This window comes from Dendrobates tinctorius, unplaced genomic scaffold, assembly GCF_039654945.1.
Source record: "Dendrobates tinctorius isolate UK_male_01 unplaced genomic scaffold, ASM3965494v1 ptg000160l, whole genome shotgun sequence".
Lineage (NCBI taxonomy): Eukaryota > Metazoa > Chordata > Amphibia > Anura > Dendrobatidae > Dendrobates > Dendrobates tinctorius.
In genome coordinates this window covers 24698738-24718311 of record NW_027361827.1, presented here as the reverse complement: position 1 = coordinate 24718311, position 19574 = coordinate 24698738, and the positions used below count along the sequence as shown (strand labels likewise).

The 19574-nt window shown below is 43.9% G+C and overlaps 1 protein-coding gene across 9 annotated transcripts in view; it reads right to left on the bottom strand.

Annotated features, from left to right (window-relative positions):
* Positions 1–2893: 2893 nt before the first annotated feature.
* The window catches only part of XPA (XPA, DNA damage recognition and repair factor), a 153514-nt gene continuing 136833 nt past the window's right edge, over positions 2894–19574 (bottom strand). For all 9 annotated transcript variants that reach the window (XM_073549726.1, XM_073549723.1, XM_073549725.1 and 6 more), the window contains 2 exons: positions 18781–18898; positions 2894–3095 (listed from right to left, as the gene is read on the bottom strand). In XM_073549726.1, the coding sequence (XP_073405827.1) occupies positions 2947–3095; positions 18781–18898 (267 nt within the window). In that variant the 3' untranslated portion in view covers positions 2894–2946. The remainder of the gene's footprint in view (positions 3096–18780; positions 18899–19574) is intronic.

The following is a 19574-nucleotide window of genomic DNA, read 5'->3' as shown; positions in this document are numbered from 1 at the left end:
TTCTTTGTTCAGTAGCTTTCTCTTCGTATTATTTATGCTCTCCTATTTACTGATTGCAGGTGTATCCCTATTCTTATTTCGTGGTGCCCTCCTGGGTTCTTTATTATGTAGTCCTAATGTTTACCGTGGCAGTTCATGGCCAAATAATGGCATTAGCATTTGGCGGTTATAGCGGCCCGTGAAGAAGTTATCAAAATTTAAATGGTAAAAATGAACTTTTTCATTCCTGTTTGCATTAATACCTGAAAAGCACCTGAAGGGTTAATGAAATACTTGAAAGCAACTTGTGTGATTTCCACAATCTGATGGTTTGGGGAGCCATGTCATCTGATGGTGTAGGTCCACTGTGTTTTATCAAAATCAAAGTCAGCTCAGCCGTCTACCAGGAAATGTTAAAGCACTTCATGCTTCTCTCTGCCGACAAGCTTTTTGGAGATGGAAATTTCATTCTCCAGCAGAACTTGGCACCTGTCCACACAACAGTATCACTGTGCTTGATTGGCCAGCAAACTCACCTGACCATAGAGAATCTCTGGGGTATTGTCAAGAGGAAGATGAGAGACACCAGACCCAACAATGCAGATGAGCTGAAGGCTGCTATCAAAGCAACCTGGGCTTTCATAACACCTCAGCAGTGCCACAGGCTGATCGCCTCCATGCCACGCCGCATTGATGCAGTAATTGATGCAAAAGGAGGCCCGACCAAGTATTGAGTGCATTTACTGAATATACATTTCAGTAGGCCAACATTTCGGATTTTAAAATCATTTTTCAAGCTGGTGTTATAAAGTATTCTAGTTTACTGAGATAATGACTTTTGGGTTTTCATTGGCTGTAAGCCATAATCATCAACATTAACAGAAATAAACACTTGAAATAGATCACTCTGTAATGACGCTATATAATTTAGGAGTTTCACTTTTTGCCTTGCAGAACTGAAAAAAAATAACTTTTTGATGATATTCTAATTTTTTTGAGATGCACCCGTATATTTTAGTAGGCCCAGGGACATAGGCCACTGTTCATATAATTCTGAATGTCGACTCTTGAATTGGTTTGTGAATTGTTGAATGATTGCCATTTACCTATTATATCAACTCCTACAATTTATTGTGTTGCCATTATTGAAGGACAGGGACACAAGGTCATTGAACAATGATGTTTGCCAAGTCCATGTTGCTTGTTGATCTACAAACAGTGAAGGACAAACTATGCAGATTGATTAAATACTCAATGAGTTAATCTCATCCCACCTCTCCTCCACCCGTGACCTGTGGATGATGGCCTGATGTGGGTATAAAAGGGACCTATATCCTTATGCACAGGGACTCTAAAGAAGAGGTCCCATCAAGAAGAATACAGATGAGATTCTATAGGGTGCCAGCTTAAGGGACTACGCCCCTAGCTGAAGGAATACAGATCTGCTCTATTGACCATTACTGAACCTATGGAGACATTTGGGTAAAGCCAGGTTAGGACCTTCCAGTCATCTGACCCATGGAGACGTTCGGAGCGGAGAAGCCAGGTTGGGATCCTCTGGTCACCTAGCCCCATGTAGACATTCATAAAAGCCAGTTTGGGACAATCCGGTCACCTGGCCATGTACCTCAACGGACTGTCCACTTCTTAAGCTTGTTGTTACCTCCTCTATGTGGGTGCCCGCCAAAAGCGGGGTGCCACTGGTGGGGGTAGTCGACCCTGGAAGCCCCAAAGTCGCAACCTCTCTAATCCCGGCGAACCAGTGGGTGAGACTCTGTAATTGGCACCATATTGGGTATTTGCTGGGACTGTTCTATATATTGTATGTTGAGTCAATAAATGCCGCACTGTTTTATCCTCACCCTGTGTTGTCTGAGTGGTATTCTGCCCACAGTAAAGCAGAGCGGGCATTCAGTGGGCTGGTCCATGGGGTCTTTCTAAAGGCAGCTGGGCCACTGGATGAGAGCACCCACTGACCCCCGTGTGTCCACATAAGGTATTTGACTATGGGTTATATTTATATATCATCCTTGCTGATGTGATACATTGTATAAACATATGTCCATGCACTTGCTTTGTGGGTCCATGCTTTTTCCCTTCACATGTGTGTATATATCTCCTGTTTCTCTTACCCTGATTTTTCTATTCAATAAGTTTTTGCATTTTTCACATATACTTGGAACTATTGATCTTCATCTTTTCTATGTATCCGTTAATGATGATTTGTCCCTCCCTAATTATTAGTTACATTACAACAACCAGCATGTCATATTTATTATAATATTGTTTTATTTATTACTCACACATTGGATGTTGGACATGCTACTTCTTTCCATGAGTAAATTTGTGTTATCTTTCGGGATGGGCAGACCTGTGGGAGTTCAGGTTCTGGTACCCTCGGTCACCTCATTGAAAGCAATCGGGACCCGGACTTTGGATCTGGAAAATTCATTTTCTCTTTCTCCTCCTGAACCTCCGAACATTAAAAGGAATCTGTCACCCTTTTTTCCGACTAGGAGCTGCCGGCACCGCCATCAGTGGCTTATCTATATAAATATCCTTGATAAAGGCTGATTCGGCCGAAACGTTGGCTTTCTGTGTGACTGACATTTAATGATAAGAATAAAATTGCATCATTTGAAAACTCATTCTTAGCCTCAGGTTTACTATACTATTGGTTTGTCTTTCCTGAAGGCTTGGTTATTTCAATCCCCCTTTATATATTATATTCTGCAAAAATTATGGACAGCACATCGCAATTTATCTTTCCATCATTGAAATTCACTGATGAAAAATTGGCGTGAACAATGTCGGTCATGATTAATCACAGCCTGAGTACTCATCAAGTCTTCTAAATCCGTTCTTCATAGTTCCCAGCCCCCAAAAAGTGAGTATGCTACATAAGCAGTAAAACTTAGTGCAAATTCATATATATTTCAAATGTAAAAAGTTAATTTTCCAAGAAATTCACATTTTCTCATAATTTAATTCATGACCACAAGTTGTGCAAGTCTTCTTATACATATCCTCTTCAACATGTTCCTCTGGCCCATATTCGTGTTGATGGCCACCAACATCTTTTTTCCATAAACTGCTCCTTACAGCACGACGAAGTTCTGTAAAATAGATGGGTTATATCACTATTCTCAAGTTATAGAAGATTAAGGTATAACACATTTGATAAATATCAGGACAGGCTCATTAGCTGATGTGAAAACTGGTGTCCTGAAATAATTCAGGCAAAAGAAGGATCGGATGTTGGATTTCATGGTTCTAGACAAATATTTTTGGGAGGTACAAGAAAAAAAAAAAAGTACGTTCTGCAGCTAAACATAATGGGTCGTCCAACATTCACTTTCACAGAAGTGAAAGACATGGCAATGACGTCACATCAAAGTACACCTGTCAAGATAAGTGCACACAGGTATGTGTTGATGCAAGGTCATCTCGCTTATCAGGGATATTATATTGTCAGGACTTTCTTAATCCCAAAAATTCCTGATATTACAGGCCAGGAAGGTTACGAGTACCACCTTTTGTGATCTTTGAAGCAAACAGCTCTCTGCTTCCCCATATTGTATGGACAATTACATGATTGGCCGACAATCAACATAGAAGGCCACAGGCTGTTCGCACCATTTGGCAATCGGGAAATTAACGGTGAGCGTATGGCATATACACCTCCGGATTCCAACACATGGAATATGTGTATACACCCTGGTATGGCCACCACTAACTCTCCAATAACCCCAGACTACTTGCTACCACTAATCTGTCTTGGTCGATTAGACATCGTTACGGTAGCTTATGCCTTCAAGGCGTAGTTTACAGAACAGAAGGAACAGAACTATTAAATTTTACATTTAATCCAAAATGAGGCAATGTTAATGAAAAATTCTACAAAATATTTTACAAGGAGGACAAAACAATACAGCACAAACAATTACAGAAAATAAAAGGGATTAACAGGAGAACTTACTACAACAATCACAGATTCAGTATAACTGAAGGTGAGCGCTTCGATTTGGCCGTCAATAAACTGGGTCCCTGCATTCCCGATAAAAGATCAGTCCCAATTATCATTATATCAGACCTTGAGTCCCACCCACACACCCCCTTTTGATGACCTCACAAGGGCTCGGTTGTGGGCTGGTCTCAGTCCCTCATGATTTTAGGAAATTCTAATTTATGGAATAACTCCTCATATTGCGATCACAGAAGTTTGAGACTGATGTCATCTTCTGTATCAGGATTTTTTTTTTAATTTGTTTTTATTGAAAATACTATAATACAACATTATCACAAATGTACAACACAGGTCAAAGTAACATAAATCTGTAATTATGCAACCATTGCAGTATAAACAAAGAGCTCCGGTCTTAACCCTCTCCCACCCAGGGCCCTCCTCCAGCCTTTATTTGACTGGTTCAACTGTGACACGCTAACTGTGTGGTTTCCCAAGCCTGCCAATCCCTGGTGAACTTCTGTAAGGCGTTATTTTTGTGGGCTAGCATTTTTTCAAAAATAAACGTGGTATTAACTGCTTGAGCAATGGCCTCTTTCTTAGGAATAACATCTTTTTTCCACTGTTTAGCTAACAGGAGTCTTGTCGTTAACACAATATGAGCCGTTACCACTCTAGAGCACGGGGGGAATGCATGTATGTTTAAGAGGAGGAGCGCCACCTCGGGAGACGGTTGGACGATCTGTCCCACTACAAGTAAAAAATAAGTCTAAAGGCGTGATCCCACAAAGAAGTTATAAGTGGACAATCCCAAAATATGATATAAGGACCCCACCTGATTACCGTTTCGCCAACATATGTGTGAGGTGTTGGGAAACATGGAATGGAGCTTCGCGGGAGTAAAATACCAGCGGAGTATCAGCTTCAAGTGTGATTCAAAGTGGGATGCACATCTAAACGTCCGTCCTGCCAATTTAATTGCTCTTAACCAGTCCTTGTCAGGTATGGCTTTAACGAGGTCTTTTTCCCAAGAAATGAAGGGTATAGATTTTACAAATCTGCTCTTATGTCCCAAGGAATCATAAAGGGGTCTCAAGCCCATATCTAGGGATGAGGAAGATGAGAGGGTCCTAATAATATCACTATTAACCCTATATGGGAAGTTTAGATATTTCTTTAAAATGTATTGTACCCGGAGATATGAGAAATGTTCTTTAAAGGTCAAGCCAAACCTGTTTTTCAACTGGGCAAAAGGTAAAAGAGTGTGATCTTCAACTATATCGCTTAATACCGTGATCCCGCCTATCTTCCAATGGTACAGGTCAAGGTCCTCTGATAACACCTCCAGAAGTTCTAAAGGTGCCTCGAGAGGCAATGCAGGGATGTGTGTCTGAGTGGAGGAGTGAACCTGAAGCCAATTAGACAGGGAGTGCTTAGTCAATGGAAGGAGGGCCCCAGGTTCCGTGGGTCAACCACAGCTGCCCATAGCACCGCCCTGAGATCATGTGAGGGTGCAAAATGTGCCTCTATTTGGGACCACCTACTTGGGGGGGTCGCGATTCCACCAGTTCTTCAACCGGCTGAGTTGAGTTGCTATATAGTAATCGTTCACATTAGGGAGTCCCACACCCCCACTAGCTTTGTGCGTTGCAACAAATGTCTCGACAACCGAGGCTGCTTTCCTCCCCAGATGAAGGCATTCAGAAGCTTATGAGAGCGTTGAAAAAAAAACACCTTCGGAGGTGATATCGGCACCGTGCGAAATAAATATAACATTTTGGGCAGTAATAACATCTTAAACAGTGCAATACGACCCACCCAGGAGACTTCAAATTTCTGGAGTCTGCTCATCTCATTCTCAATATCTGCTAGTAGGGGGAGGTAATTGGCTTTGTACAAATTAGTGGAGGATGATGTTACCAACGTTCCCAGGTATGAAATTTGCTCCATCTGCCAGTCCATCCTCATATTGGCCTTAAGGCGTTTCAACTGCGGTAATGGTATGTTAAGGGGCAGAATTTGAGATTTATTCTCATTAATTTTGTAGTAAGATAGGAGGCCAAATTTTTCAATAATCTCTAGAGCTGCCGGCAAAGACTCCAGGGGGCGTGCTAATGTCAATATCACATCATCAGCATACAACGTGATGCAATGAGATTGTTTCCCCACCTCTATGCCCCAGATATCTGGACTTCGTCTAATTGCTTTGGCAAGTGGTTCTAAAGCTAAAATGAACACTATGGGGGAGAGAGGACACCCATGCCTAGTGCCATTTGTAATGGGGAATGTCTCTGACATGGTATCATTCACAAAAATCCTGGCCGACGGAGCAGAATACAGAGCTTTAATAGCAGTCAGCACCCGACCCCCAAACCCCATACGCTCCAGAACCGAGAAGACAAACGACCATCTCACTCGGTCGAATGCCTTCTCGGTGTCTAAGGCCACTATCACTGCTGGTGTTCCCCTTCTATTTATTACATCTATCAAATCAATTACTTTCCTGGTGTTGTCATCTGCAGTCCGCCCTTGCACAAAACCAGCCTAGTCTGGGTTAATAAGGGAAGGAATGATAGGTGCCAATCTCAGAGCAATACAATTTCAGAGCATACATTTTGACATCAGTGTTTAACAATGAAATCGAGCGGAGGTTTTGGGGCACCTCCGGTGGCTTTCCCTGTTTTGGGAGTGTGATCACAGTAGCTGTCAGCATTTCTTTTGGGAAGCTCCCTTCATTTGCTGCTAATTGTAGGGTTTTGCATAAGTGTGGGACTAAGGTCTCCTGGCAAGCTTTATAGTACAAGTTTGTAAGACCGTCCGGGCCTGGGGCCTTCGCCTCTGGGAGAGAGTTAATCACTTTGGTCAATTCAGTCTCCGTCAAAGGTGCGTTTAAGATTTCTAACTGGTCTGGTGCAAGAGTTGGGAGATTAATGCTTGACAAAAACAGATTTGTATCAGGGGCTGTTGGGCCATGGAGGTCTGCTCTTGGATCTAAGTTATACAAAGAAGCATAGTAATCCTTAAAATTTATTGGCGATTTCCCGAGGAGTGTATATCTTAGAATCGGGAGATAAGTTCCTCAAAAAGGGGATCTTAGTTTTAGAAGTTTTAATTTTCACTCTGGATGCTAGCAGTTTACCCGCTTTATTATTTTGGGAGTAGTAATGGGCTTTGGTGATAAGATTTTTTTCATAATTGTGTAAGAGTAATTCCCGCAATTCCAGTCGGAGATCACGTAGTTTACACATTTGGGCAGAGGATGGGGCTCTTTTATTCATGTATTCCAGTGAACTGATCGATGCTGTAAGGTCTGATAAGCGTTTTTCTCTTTGTGTTTTAAGAATATGGCTTATTTTAATAAAGTGGCCCCTGATAAACGCTTTATGGGCATTCCATACATGAAAGTAATTAGTGACCGAGTCCGCATTGAGCTCAAAGTATTCTATAAGAGCTAGTTTTGTTTGTGCCACTAAATGGGGGGGGGGGGGGGGGTTAGAATAAAGGGCTTCATTTTTCACAGGGAGTAAAGGGGGTACTCAGATTCTTCCCGAATAGACATCTTTATGGGGGCGTGATCCGACCAAGTTATTATACCTATTTCAGATGTGTTGACAATATTAAGGAGAGAACTGCTAACCAAGAATAGGTCTATCCGGGAGTAGGAGTGATGTACCTGTGAACAGTAGGTATAGTCCTTCTCACATGTATGAGGAACCCTCCATATGTCATATAGGTCCTCCCGAAAGGCTAAGGGGGGGGGAGAACAGGCGACCCCCTGGAGGTTGGGGTGGAAGAGTCCAGAGAATTATCAAAAACACTATTAAAATCCCCACATATGATTACGTGGCCCTGTTTAACCTTATTGATTCTAGTTAATAATTTTTTGATAAATCTAGTCTGCGCTTGGTTTGGAGCATAAATGACGGCTATAATATATAAAACATTTATGGTGCCCACTTGTATGAGGTATCGACCTGCAGGGTCAAGTTCTAGATAAGTCGAGGAGAAAGCAACAAACCCCTTGATAGCTAACATCACCCCTCTCTTTTTTTTCGAGAAATTAGATTGGACCACATATGGAAAGAGCCGATGAGACAGTCTGTGGGAGTCTTTCTCCAATAAGTGCATCTCCTGAGCACAAAACACCTCACATTTAGCTGCGACCGCCTCTTTCCACATATAAGATCTTTTATGAGGGCTGTTTAGGCCTCTAATATTAAGTGAGCATATTGTAATAACCATATTGTAAACATACAAATGCTAGTATGACTAATGGGTTGCCCATTACACCTGTCAGAATTCCTTGCAAAGCAGAAAAATGCTGGACCCGAATAAACCACAGGTATGCCAAAGGATAGAAAAAAAACAAAAACCAAACACAATGCAAACTAATAAAATCAGAAGTAAAGTCATGAAACAGACCGAGGACTGCACTTCGGTCCACAAAACGCGGGAGTAGGAAATCCGCTGGGGGGTATATCACTGTCCACACCAACCAGTCAGGATGCCACCCTTGTTAAAAGATAGTATAATATAGATAATGATTATATCTTCAGCGCCTGTTTCTTTTTGGGAGGACTTTCTGCCACGTCTCCTCTGCCCTTACAGGCGGCTCTCTTTTTTTCTGAGGTTGTTCCTGCACTTGTATATCCCTGGTACGAAGCAAATCTCTTCACATGAAAGAGGAAGAGACAGTATGCCACGATCCTTTGTTGTTAATGAGCAATTTCTTGGGGTACCCCCACCTGTATGCCACCTGAGATTCTCTGAGGGCTGCAGTGATGGGATTCATTAGACTGCGGAAGCGCAGTGTCTCTGCCGAGAGATCAGCATAAATTTTGATTTGGTGGAAAGGTGAGGGTAGAGATCCTTTCTGGAATAAGACAGAAGTTCCTCTTTAATATGATAGCAATTAATGCATACAACAATATCCCTCGGAACAGTGACTAGTAAGTGGCTTGGGCGAGATACTCTGTGCGCTCGATCAATAATTAGTTCATATGGTGAACAGGAGGGCACCACCGCTTGGATTAAATCTTACACATAACCCCTCAGCTCAGAGGGTGTGGTGGTTTCTGGTACACCCCTTAATTTCAGGTTGTTCCTGCGGTTACGATCCTCCAAGTCCACAAGTTTATTATATATGGCTTCTATGTCTTCTGCCATGTCATTGTGAGAGTCAATAAGGTTGTTATGGGAAGATGCAAATTCTCCCATTTTTTCCTCCACATGGGACACGCTCTCCTCCACTTCCTGAATATGAGATGTAACAGGTTTTAAACATTAAAGAAAAGTCCTTTAGCATTGCGGTGCTAAAATCCATCAGCATATCTGTAATTAAAGTTCCTGAAGCAGGGAGATCTGTTGTAGGAAGTTGCTGTAATACTGCAAGAGATTTACAATTGTCCCCTCCAGAATCCCCTTTCTCTGCAACATCTCTCTTGTTATTCTGGGAGTGCAGGGGAGGTGTGCATTGCTGCATATCTATCCGCCGGCCTGCTGGAACTACATTTCCCTCGTGTCCCTCCGCAAGTGGGGAAAATCTAGATCCTGGTGATGGACCCGGACCCCGGAAATAAGGTGAGGTTGGTGTTGCCTCATCCTGCTCCGCAGCGGTGGTCTTTGCTGGGCTCAGGGGCAGTGGAGAGGGGGACTCTCCCGAGGAGCAGGAGACTCTGCTTACTGAGGGGCCATCTTGCCTGGTACCCCTGTTGAAGAAAATCTCCAATTTGCTTTGGTTTTTGAGATTTCTCTTACCCCATGTCATCTTGCCAGTGATCAGTGAGGATTCGGGCAGCCGGGTGGGTTGATTAATATGCAGGAAAGACGCTGAAATTGTCGCTTTGCAGGGTCTCAGGGAAGGAGCATTCAACTCATGCAACTGGCATCCAGGCCACGCCCCCCTGTATCAGGATTTTATCTAAGCTTAGACACCAAACATGGCCTAGCTGCTGGTGGTTATATGGCACCTATGGATTTGGGACTTTTTTGTTGGGGTTATAATTGAGAAAAAAAATGTGCATTTTTGCCTAGTTATCCCAGTGCCGACAATGTACGTCTCAATTTCGGATGTATAAAAATTCCAATATTCTATGTTTTCTCCCAGAGACATACTGTCTGCTGGTGTATTATAACTGCAGTGACCATAGCCATTTGTAACGGGTGTCACATCTTCCTTTGATCCACTGAGATCCTAATAACCTTTTCCTGTCTTTCTCTCTGTGGACGATACACATCCTCTTCAGACACCTGAGCATAAAGAGGAATCCTCGCATTTTAATTAATTTGCTTCACATCTCTGGACACTGCATTGTACATAAAGTCAGCATGAAGTACTAACCCCTGTCTCCTCATGACAAATGGTAGAGAAAACCGGATTACTTACCGGTAATACTCTTTTGTAGAGTCCACGACAGCACCCACTGAGAGAGGGGATCCACCCCAGGAACAGGAAACCTACAGAGAGATAAATGGGTGCGGTCCCCCTCGCTCCCTCAGTTTGGATTACAGAGAACAAGGAGGAGCCGCCATGTTTTAGACAATTTTGCCTATATACATATTTATAAATATCCATACATATATGTACTTTTTCTATTATATTTATATACTAATTCTTAAATCTTGTTTTCCCACCACCAAGGAGAACCACGTGTACTACTCTTTAATTTTAAGGGAGGGAAATGAACGGGTGCTGTCATGGACTCCACAAAAGAGTATTACCGGTAAGTAATCCGGTTTTTTCTCTTCGCCACGACAGCACCCACTGAGAGATTTTCAGAGATAATCACCTGGGAGGGCACACCGTGCTAAGGACCGATCTACCAAAACTTAAGTCATCTGAGGAAGATAGGTCTAGTCAATAGTGGCTATAAAATGTAGATGGAGACGACCAAGTTGCCGCTTACATATTAGCTCTATTGGGACGTTCGCTCTTTCTGCCCAGGAGGATGATATGGCTTGAGTAGAGTGCGCCTTTATACCCCGTGGGGGGGGGGGGGGTCTTCTCCTTTCGCTGAATATGCCATCGTGATCGCGTCTCTGATCCACCGGGACAGCGTGCCTCTGGTAACTTTAGACCCCTTCTTGTTACCCTGGAAGGAGATAAAAAGATCCCTGCTCTGCCACCAGGGACTGGTTCTATCTATGTAGGCTAGAACTACTCTCTTCACATCTAAGGTATGGAATCTAATCTCCTCTGGCGTTACCGGGTTCTCATAGAATGAGGGAAGGCACACCTCCTGGGATCTATGAAAGGTAGAAACATGCTTAGGAAGATAAGACGGGTCTGTCTTTAACACTAGCTTGTCCTGGTTAATTAAGAGGAATGGGGGGGGTCCACTGACAAGGCTTGGAGATCTCCTACTCTCCTTGCCGAGACTAGGGCTACTAGTAGAGCCATCTTTAATGAAAGGCATTTTATTGATGCCAAGTGTATGGGTTCAAATGGAGCCTGAGTGAAGGCGTCCAAGACCAAGCTAAGGTTCCATGTTGGTAGCTGAGGGATGTGGACTGGTGTTGCTCGATGACAGGCTGAAATAAATCTGGCAACCCATCTATTTCCTGCCCCATTGTGGTTATATAAGGCTCCTAGAGCCGATACATGGACTTTAAGGGTGTTCACCGAAAGTTTCAATTCTCGGCCCTTCTGCAGGAATTCTAGAATAGCTCTAATGGGTACCTCGCTAGAAAATTTTGCCGTGTGAAAGGTTAAAGTTTTTTCCATATTTTCACATAAATCTTTGTTGTGGATTGCTTCCTACTCTGAAGTAGCGTGTTGATAAGATTATTTGAAAATCCTCTCAACTTCAGTAACCCCCTTTCAAATTCCATGCCGCTAGGTGCAGGGATCTGACCCGGGGATGATGGCAGGGTCCCTGTGACAGAAGGTCCTGGTGTAGAGGAAGGATCCATGGGTCGGCAATTGACATTGCTCTCAACCATGAAAACCACAGCCTCTTGGGCCAAAAAGAGGCTATCAAGATGATTCTCGCCCCTTCCTCCCGTATCTTCCTGACCACTGTTGGTAACAGCACCATTGGAGGGAAGGCATATGCGATCCAGAATGTCCAGGATGTTTGGAGGGCATCGAGCACGTCTGGCCTGTCTGCTCTGTATAGCGAAGCGAACTTTTCTACGCGTCTGTTGGCTCTTGTCGCGAACAGATCTATGTCTGGTCTGCCCCATCTGGCCGCTATCATCTCGAAGATGTGCCGGCTGAGGACCCACTCTCCCTGGTGTAAAGTCTGGCGGCTGAGATAGTCCGCCCTGGAGTTGTCTGCTCCTCTGATGTGGATAGCGGATAGGGAACGGAGATGTGATTCGGCCATTCGTAGAATCTTTTCCGCGATAGACATGAGCGGACCAGATCGCGTACCTCCTTGCCGGTTTATGTATGCCACTGCGGTGGTATTGTCTGTCTGGACTCTCATGTGGGTGCCTTTTAGCTGCGGAAGGAATTTAGATATAGCCTGATATATAGCTGTTAGTTCCTTCATATTGGACGAGGTTTCTGCTTCGAGTTTGGACCACTGACCCTGCATCATATCTTTTCCTAGATGGGCCCCCCACCCTATGGGGCCAGCGTCTGTGGTGATTATTCTGGAAGGGACAATCCACCACGGAACACCTCTCGTTAAAATGTCTGGGTTCAACCACCACTCCAAGGAGCTGATTACTTACTACTACTTACTCACTACTACTGGTGATAGTGATATTCTCCCCTCCAACCTGCCCTGCAGTCTATCTGCTTCACGTAGCACGCTCCACTGCAATCTCCTGGAGTAGAGTTGGGCCCACAGTACCGCCGGAATGCATGATATTAGGGACCCCAATAACGACATGCCTTCTCTTAAGGACATCATGTTCTTATTACCTGCTTTCCGTACCTTGTTAACTATAGCTTGCATTTTAGATTCTGGTAGCAAGCATTTTTGACTTACAGAGTCTATTTGGAGGCCCAGGAACGTCTGACAGGTTACTGGATTCAGTCTGGATTTTTCCCAGTTGATCAGCCAGCCTAGTCTCTGTAGGGATGAGATACTATCAGCAAACCTACTCTCGCATTGGGAAACCGAACTTCCTACTATGAGTAGGTCATCCAAGTACGGAATTATTAAGGTGTCTTTTAGTCTTAAATATGACATCACCTCCAGCATTAGCTTGGTAAAAACACGGGGTGCCATGGACAATCCGAACGGCATTGCCGTGAACTGAAAATGCTGTATTCGGTCCTCTAACGAGACTGCCACTCGTAGGTATCTTTGATGCTCTATGCATATAGGGAGATGGTAATGGGCGTCTTTTAGGTCAAAAACTGCCATATAGCATCTAGGAAATTGAGTTTTAGTGTTGATCTTATTGATTCCATTTTAAAGGACCGTAGCCTCAGGAAGGTATTGAGCTTTTTTAAATTAATTATTGTTTCTAAAGGAGCCATCCGGTTTAGGAACTAAAAATAGGGGAGAATAAAATCCCGTTCCCCATTCGTCTTTTGGTACCTCTATTAGTACCTGCTTAGACAAGAGTGTCGTTATCTCCTTTTCTAACGCTTTCTGCTGCGTTGGGGACTTTAAGGAAGTCAATAGGAAGGACTTCGGTGGATACCGAATAAACTCTAGCCTTAGGCCTGATGACACAATATTAATGGCCCAGGAGTTGGACGTTATTTTTCCCCATTGGTTGCTGTATCTTAATAACCTGCCACCTACCGGTGCTTTATCTTTACCGGACCCTGTCCCCCGACCTAAAGGGGCGTTTCCCAAATAAGTTGCCTCTCTGCTTGGGATCTTTATTGCCCCAGCGGTCTTGTCTGAAATCCTTCTTTTTACCATATGGAGGCTTCCTGAAGGCTCTCCTGTTAAAGGGAATATACGGGCTAGGGAATCCCTTCTTCCTTTCTCCTGCTTTCGTTAGGATCTCGTCCAACTGTGCGCCAAACAGTTACTTACCCTGACAATGCATAACTTAAGTCTTTGTCTGTACATCACCTCTCCACCCTTTCAACCACAAGGCCCTCCGGGCTGCGTTGCTTAACCCTGCTGCTCTGCCAGATAGTCGGAGGGAGTCAGCTGAGGCGTCTGATAAAAAGGCGGCTGCGCCCTTGATCAGGGGTATAGATGCCTGGAGCCTCTCTCTGGATGCTCCGCTTTTTATCTTCTCCTCTAATTCATCTAGCCATATTACCATGGACCTTGCCATGCATGTGGCTGCTATAGCCAGTTTGAAGGCACCTGCACATGTCTCCCAAGACCGTTTGAGGAAGGTATCCGCCTTACGGTCCAGTGGATCCGATAATGTCCCTGTATCCTCTACAGGCAGGGAAGATCGCCGGGAGGTGGAGGCCACTGCCGCATCTACCTTAGGGGCTTCTTGACCAAGATGCTAACTAGTCATCGAACGGATATTTCCATTTGGACGCTAAGGAGATAAAGGTTCTCTGCCCCTGCTTCTCCCACTCCCTTTTTACCAGATCTTTAATTGCCGGTACTACTGGGAAGGCTTTGCCTTTCTTTTGGGAGATACCCGCAAACATTATCTCCTGTGGGGTCTTGGGCCCCTTAACATCAGATAGCCCCATGGTATTTCGTACGGACTTAACTAGATTATTCATACTGTCCATGGGAAAGCAAGCCTGCTCTTCCTCATCTGAGGTTAGGTACTCTTGAGACCTATCCAAGTCCGAATCCCCAACTTCCGAAGGTGATCCGGAGGCTGGTGAGGTTATCCCTCTAACAGGGTTCTGAACCTTTTGAGTACTGGGACCCCCTAGGGCTCGCAACTCTTCCCTGATTATTGCTCAGATATCCTCCTTTTCACACGGGGATTCCTCTCGTACCGTCTGTTGAATACAGGTTTTACACAACCTCTTATTGTGACCATCTGGGAGGGGCTGGAAGCATAATGCACATTCCCTGTTTTTAGTTTTCTCCATTCTCTTAGCCTAAGGGTACAAAGACAAAGAAAGGACGCCATCAGCTAAGAGCTTGACTCCAACACTCACACGTGAAGTTCGTCAGCTTAATACCGGCTGCGGGGTTCGAGACTCAGGCCGAGGTGAGGCGCGAGATGACTTTCTCCGCTTCTTCTCCGAGGGTTCGCTCTGCCCTGAGCGTTCGCTAGTACCCCTCCTGGAGCTGCTGCTTCTTCTGGTATTCTCAGCTTGTCCTCGTGCTGCCCTGTGGGGATTTCCCTGGCTGCACCTCCTGGAGCGAAACCGGGTTGTTTGTTGACGACATAGCTGCGCACCGGTATGCCTCTGGATGATGCTTTTATGCAGCTTTCCGGTTTCCTCTTTTTTTTTTTCCCCATCTTTTTTTTTTTCCCCATCTTTTCTCTTGACTGCGCATGCACGGTTGCGCCTGGCGATCTCGCGATGTTTCCCCCTCATCCCGGAAGTTCCTCCTTCACTTCCGGGCCGCCTGGTCTCTGCATACTGGCGTCAGATTGCTCACCTCCTCCGGATGCCACGCGCCACCCGACGCTACCCCAGCGATGCCGGAAGGACATACCGCTGCTCACCATCTGGTATGTCCATTCTCTCTTTTAGCGCTCCAGGCACATCAGCATCCTGCGTGAGCCTAGGGATCCATCTTTCTTCCCCGGCCTCGCGTCTCCTGGGGGGGGGGGGGGGGTCTCCCCGACGCAGTGCCGCGCTCAGTAATGCAGCTGAAGGAAAAAACTTCTGGTGCTGTTCCACTGCACCCCTTCTTTGAGCCAGGCAGCCTTCCCCACAGCCTCACCCGCATTACCAGCAGAGGCGGGATTCCCATATCTGGATCCCCTGTCGCTGCTTCCAGCTCTGGGGCCCCCGTTGCTCATATAGTGCCGCGGGCGGCTACCAGGCTATGAATCCTCTTCTCTCTGGGTTCCTTCCTAGGAACAGGAAACCAAACTGAGGGAGCGAGGGGGACAGCCCCATTTATCTCTCTGTAGGTTTCCTCTTCCTAGGGGCGGATCCCCTCTCTCAGTGGGTGCTGTCGTGGCGAAGAGAAAAAAAAGACTAAAAAGGGAGGGGGGGATATGAGGGACCTGAAGGATTTTTAATATTTTCTATGACAACGCTACTAACATTGTGGATGCGAACAGTTATATAACACCTTTGCGACATGCGCCGTACATGAACGTTGCATGTTGTGTCACCCCCCTTTGATGTGATGTGGGCTCCGACGCCGGGTCCACATCTTTTCCGGCACACATCAGCTGATTTCATTAGCTAACATGTGCCACTAACAGCTGCAAGTGGAATCACAAACCCGCGGTTGTTATCCTGTTAAATGCTGCTGTCAATCTCGGACAGCGACATTTAACACAATCGCCCCAGAAGCGCGTCACTAATCCCGCCCATCCGCAGTCACAACTGCGGGTCGCCAATGAGTTGGCATGACAACCCAAGGACTGCAAGTGACCCCCGTGGGTGTCATTGACGGGTAGGTATGACATCGCAAGTGAGCATTTCTGCTACACAGACTGTGCAGCTTAAGCGATGGGATGATCACAGCTTCTAGTCTCCCATGGAGACTATTTAAGCAAGTGTAAAGTATAAAAAAAAAAGCTTTTATAAATATTAAATACAAAAGAAGTTTAAATCACCCCCATTCAAAATAAAAATTAAAAACTTAAAAAATACACATATTTGGTATCGCCTCATTTAGAATCGCCCGAGAAAAAAAAAAAAAAGTTAAAACGCCAGAATTACCTTTTTTTGGGTCGTCGCAACATTGCATTAAAATGCAATAATGGTCGATCAAAACATCGTATCTACACCAAATTAGTTTAAAAAATGTCTGTTCGCCACTCAAACAATAATCACTTACACAGCCCCAGATCACGAAAAATGGAGATGCTACAGGTCTTAATAAATGACAATTTTTTTTTTTTTTTTTTTTTTTTTTTATACAAATTTTGGATTTTTGTTTCACCACTTAAATAAAAAAGAACCTATACATGTTTGGTATCTACAAACTCGTAATGACCTGAAGAATCATAATGGCAGGTCCGCTTTAACATTTGATGAACATGATCTAAAAAAAAAAAAAAAAAGAAAAAAAAAAAAGCCCCCTAACAATTGTGGAATGGTCCTTTTCAGTGCAATTTCACTGCACTTGAAATTTTTTTTTCACGCTTTCCAGTACACTATATGGTAAAACCAATGGTGTCATTCAAAAGTACAACTATGTCCGTAAAAAACAAGCCTGCACATGGCCATATTGACGGAAAAAAAAAATAAAAAAAATTATGGCTCTGGGGAGCAAAAAACAAATGCAAAAACGGAAAATGACCTGGGGGTTAACTGGTTTTCTGAAGTTCCCTCTTGAGCAGCTCACAACTCCATAGTCTCCTTCCTTCCTGATTTCTAGCAGGGCATGCTACCTAGAGTGACAGTTCTGGTGAGTAGCAGAACTGTAATATGAGTAAAAGTATAAAACACCGCTCATGTTCTGCTGTAATCCATTCAACTTTCCAGACCAACCACGGATATATAAATATATAGGATATTATAAGTTGCCCAGCGATTTCTCATTTTTCCAACAAAATTTACAAAACCATTTTTTTCTTTTTAGGAACCACCTCACATTTAAAGTGACTTTAGGGGGTCAATATGACAGAAAATATCCAAAGGTGACCAAAAGTGACACCATTCTAAAAACTGCACCCCTCCAGGCGTGCAAAACCACATTCAAGAAATTTATTAACCCTTCAGGTGCTTCATGAGAACTAAAGCAATGCGGAAGGAAAAAAAATGAACATTTTCCTTTTTTCACAAAAAATTTACTTTGGAACCAAACTTTATTTTCACAAGGGTATCAGGAGAAAATGGACCACAAAATTTGTTGTGCAATTTCTTCTGAGTACGCCGATACCCCGTATGTGTGGAAAGCCACTGTTTGGGCGCATGGCACGGCTCAGAAGGAAGGGAGCACCGTTTAACTTTTTGAACCCAAAATTGGCTGGAATCAATTGCCGGCGCCATGTCGCGTTTGGAGATCCCTTCATGTACCTAAACAGTGGAAACCCCCTAATTCTAACTCCAACCCTAACACAGTCCTAACTCCAACCATAACCCCAACACACCCCTAATCCTAACCATAACCACAACCCTAACCCCAACACAACCCTGACCCTAGCCGTAACCCTAGCTATAACCCCAACCTTAACCCTAACCATAGCTATAACCCCATCTATAAGCCTAACTCTAATGGAAATAAATACACTTTTTTATTTTATCATTTTTACCCAAGAGGGTGATAAAGGGGGGTTTGATTTACTATTCTTTTTTTTTATTTTGATCATTGTGATAGGGTCTACCACAGTGATCAAAATGAACCAATGGGCTAAATCTCCTATTGGAGGCAGGAGGCACTGCGCATGCGCCCGCCATTTTTTTCCCAGAATAAGACGCCAAGGGCCGGGGGAAACAGCCAGAGGGACGGGGGGGGGGGACCCCATTTCTCTATCGTATGATGTGTTAGATCACATCAGAGGAGAGAGAAATAAATGGGAAATCTGACTTTCTTCTTCTTGCGGTCGCAGTTATTCCGTGAATTATGGTGATCGCAACACTGGGGTCGGTAAAAATTTATCCAAATCATGTTCTCATGTAGCCAAGACCCGGAGAAATTACGACGCTGGGGGCGCTATACACATTTCTCGGCGTGGTTAAAAAGCGTCGCTGACGAATAAGTACCTTTAACTGCTGTCGTAAAAAGGCGTATCAGCGGTCGTTAAGGGGTTAAGACAATTATTTTAACTGGAATGCTTCTGCAACTAAGTAACATAATACTTATGTATACGGTAACATAATTTTACAGAATAAAATAAGGCATATTTTGGTACTTTACCCTTTACTTTCTTGTCAAATTTTTTCTGCTTCATTTTATCTTTGTTTTCTTGCCGAACTTCTTTTGCTTCTTCTAAAGCCTCTTCAGTACCCCAGACTTCTAAAGAACGTTTAACTATCTGAAAAAGTAAAGGAAACAGCATTAAAATATCACGCACCACCGTTTATAATCGTGCCATGGTAGAGAAGACACCGCAAACTAAATACTAAGGTCCATAATTAGGAGAATAACCACTGGTTATATTATTTCTCTAGTAAATTCTCTAGTTATTTCTCTATGATGATTACGGCAATAAAAAAAACAAATTATTTTTGTTTTTACTTTTAGTACCATTTTGCTTTTATAATACACTGATACTTATGTGCATTTTGTCTGTATCCTATAAAGGCCCTGCCTAATCATAATGGCCCCCAAGTCTGCCATTCTACACCCCAACTGCCAAGACAACTGGTTATGTTGCAATAAAACTTCTTAGGGGTTATACAAACATCCATGATCACAGTTATCTCAGATCCCGTCAATTGCAGCAAAACCCTGGCTGTGTGCTACATGCCACATGGATCTATGATTAACTGAGCATCTATACCTCATACAAACTGGGCCTCCAGAAGAACCTCTTTGGGGAAATGCGTTGAGTCCTGTGAGATATCACATTGATAAGTATCATTTTCTTTTATCATATACACTGCTCTACCATATATGTTTCCTAACTAGATAGCTGACCTATGTCTAGTATATGATGTCCTATTAGAATGCATTATAACAGGGACAAATAGGTGCATTTAGGTGGAGCC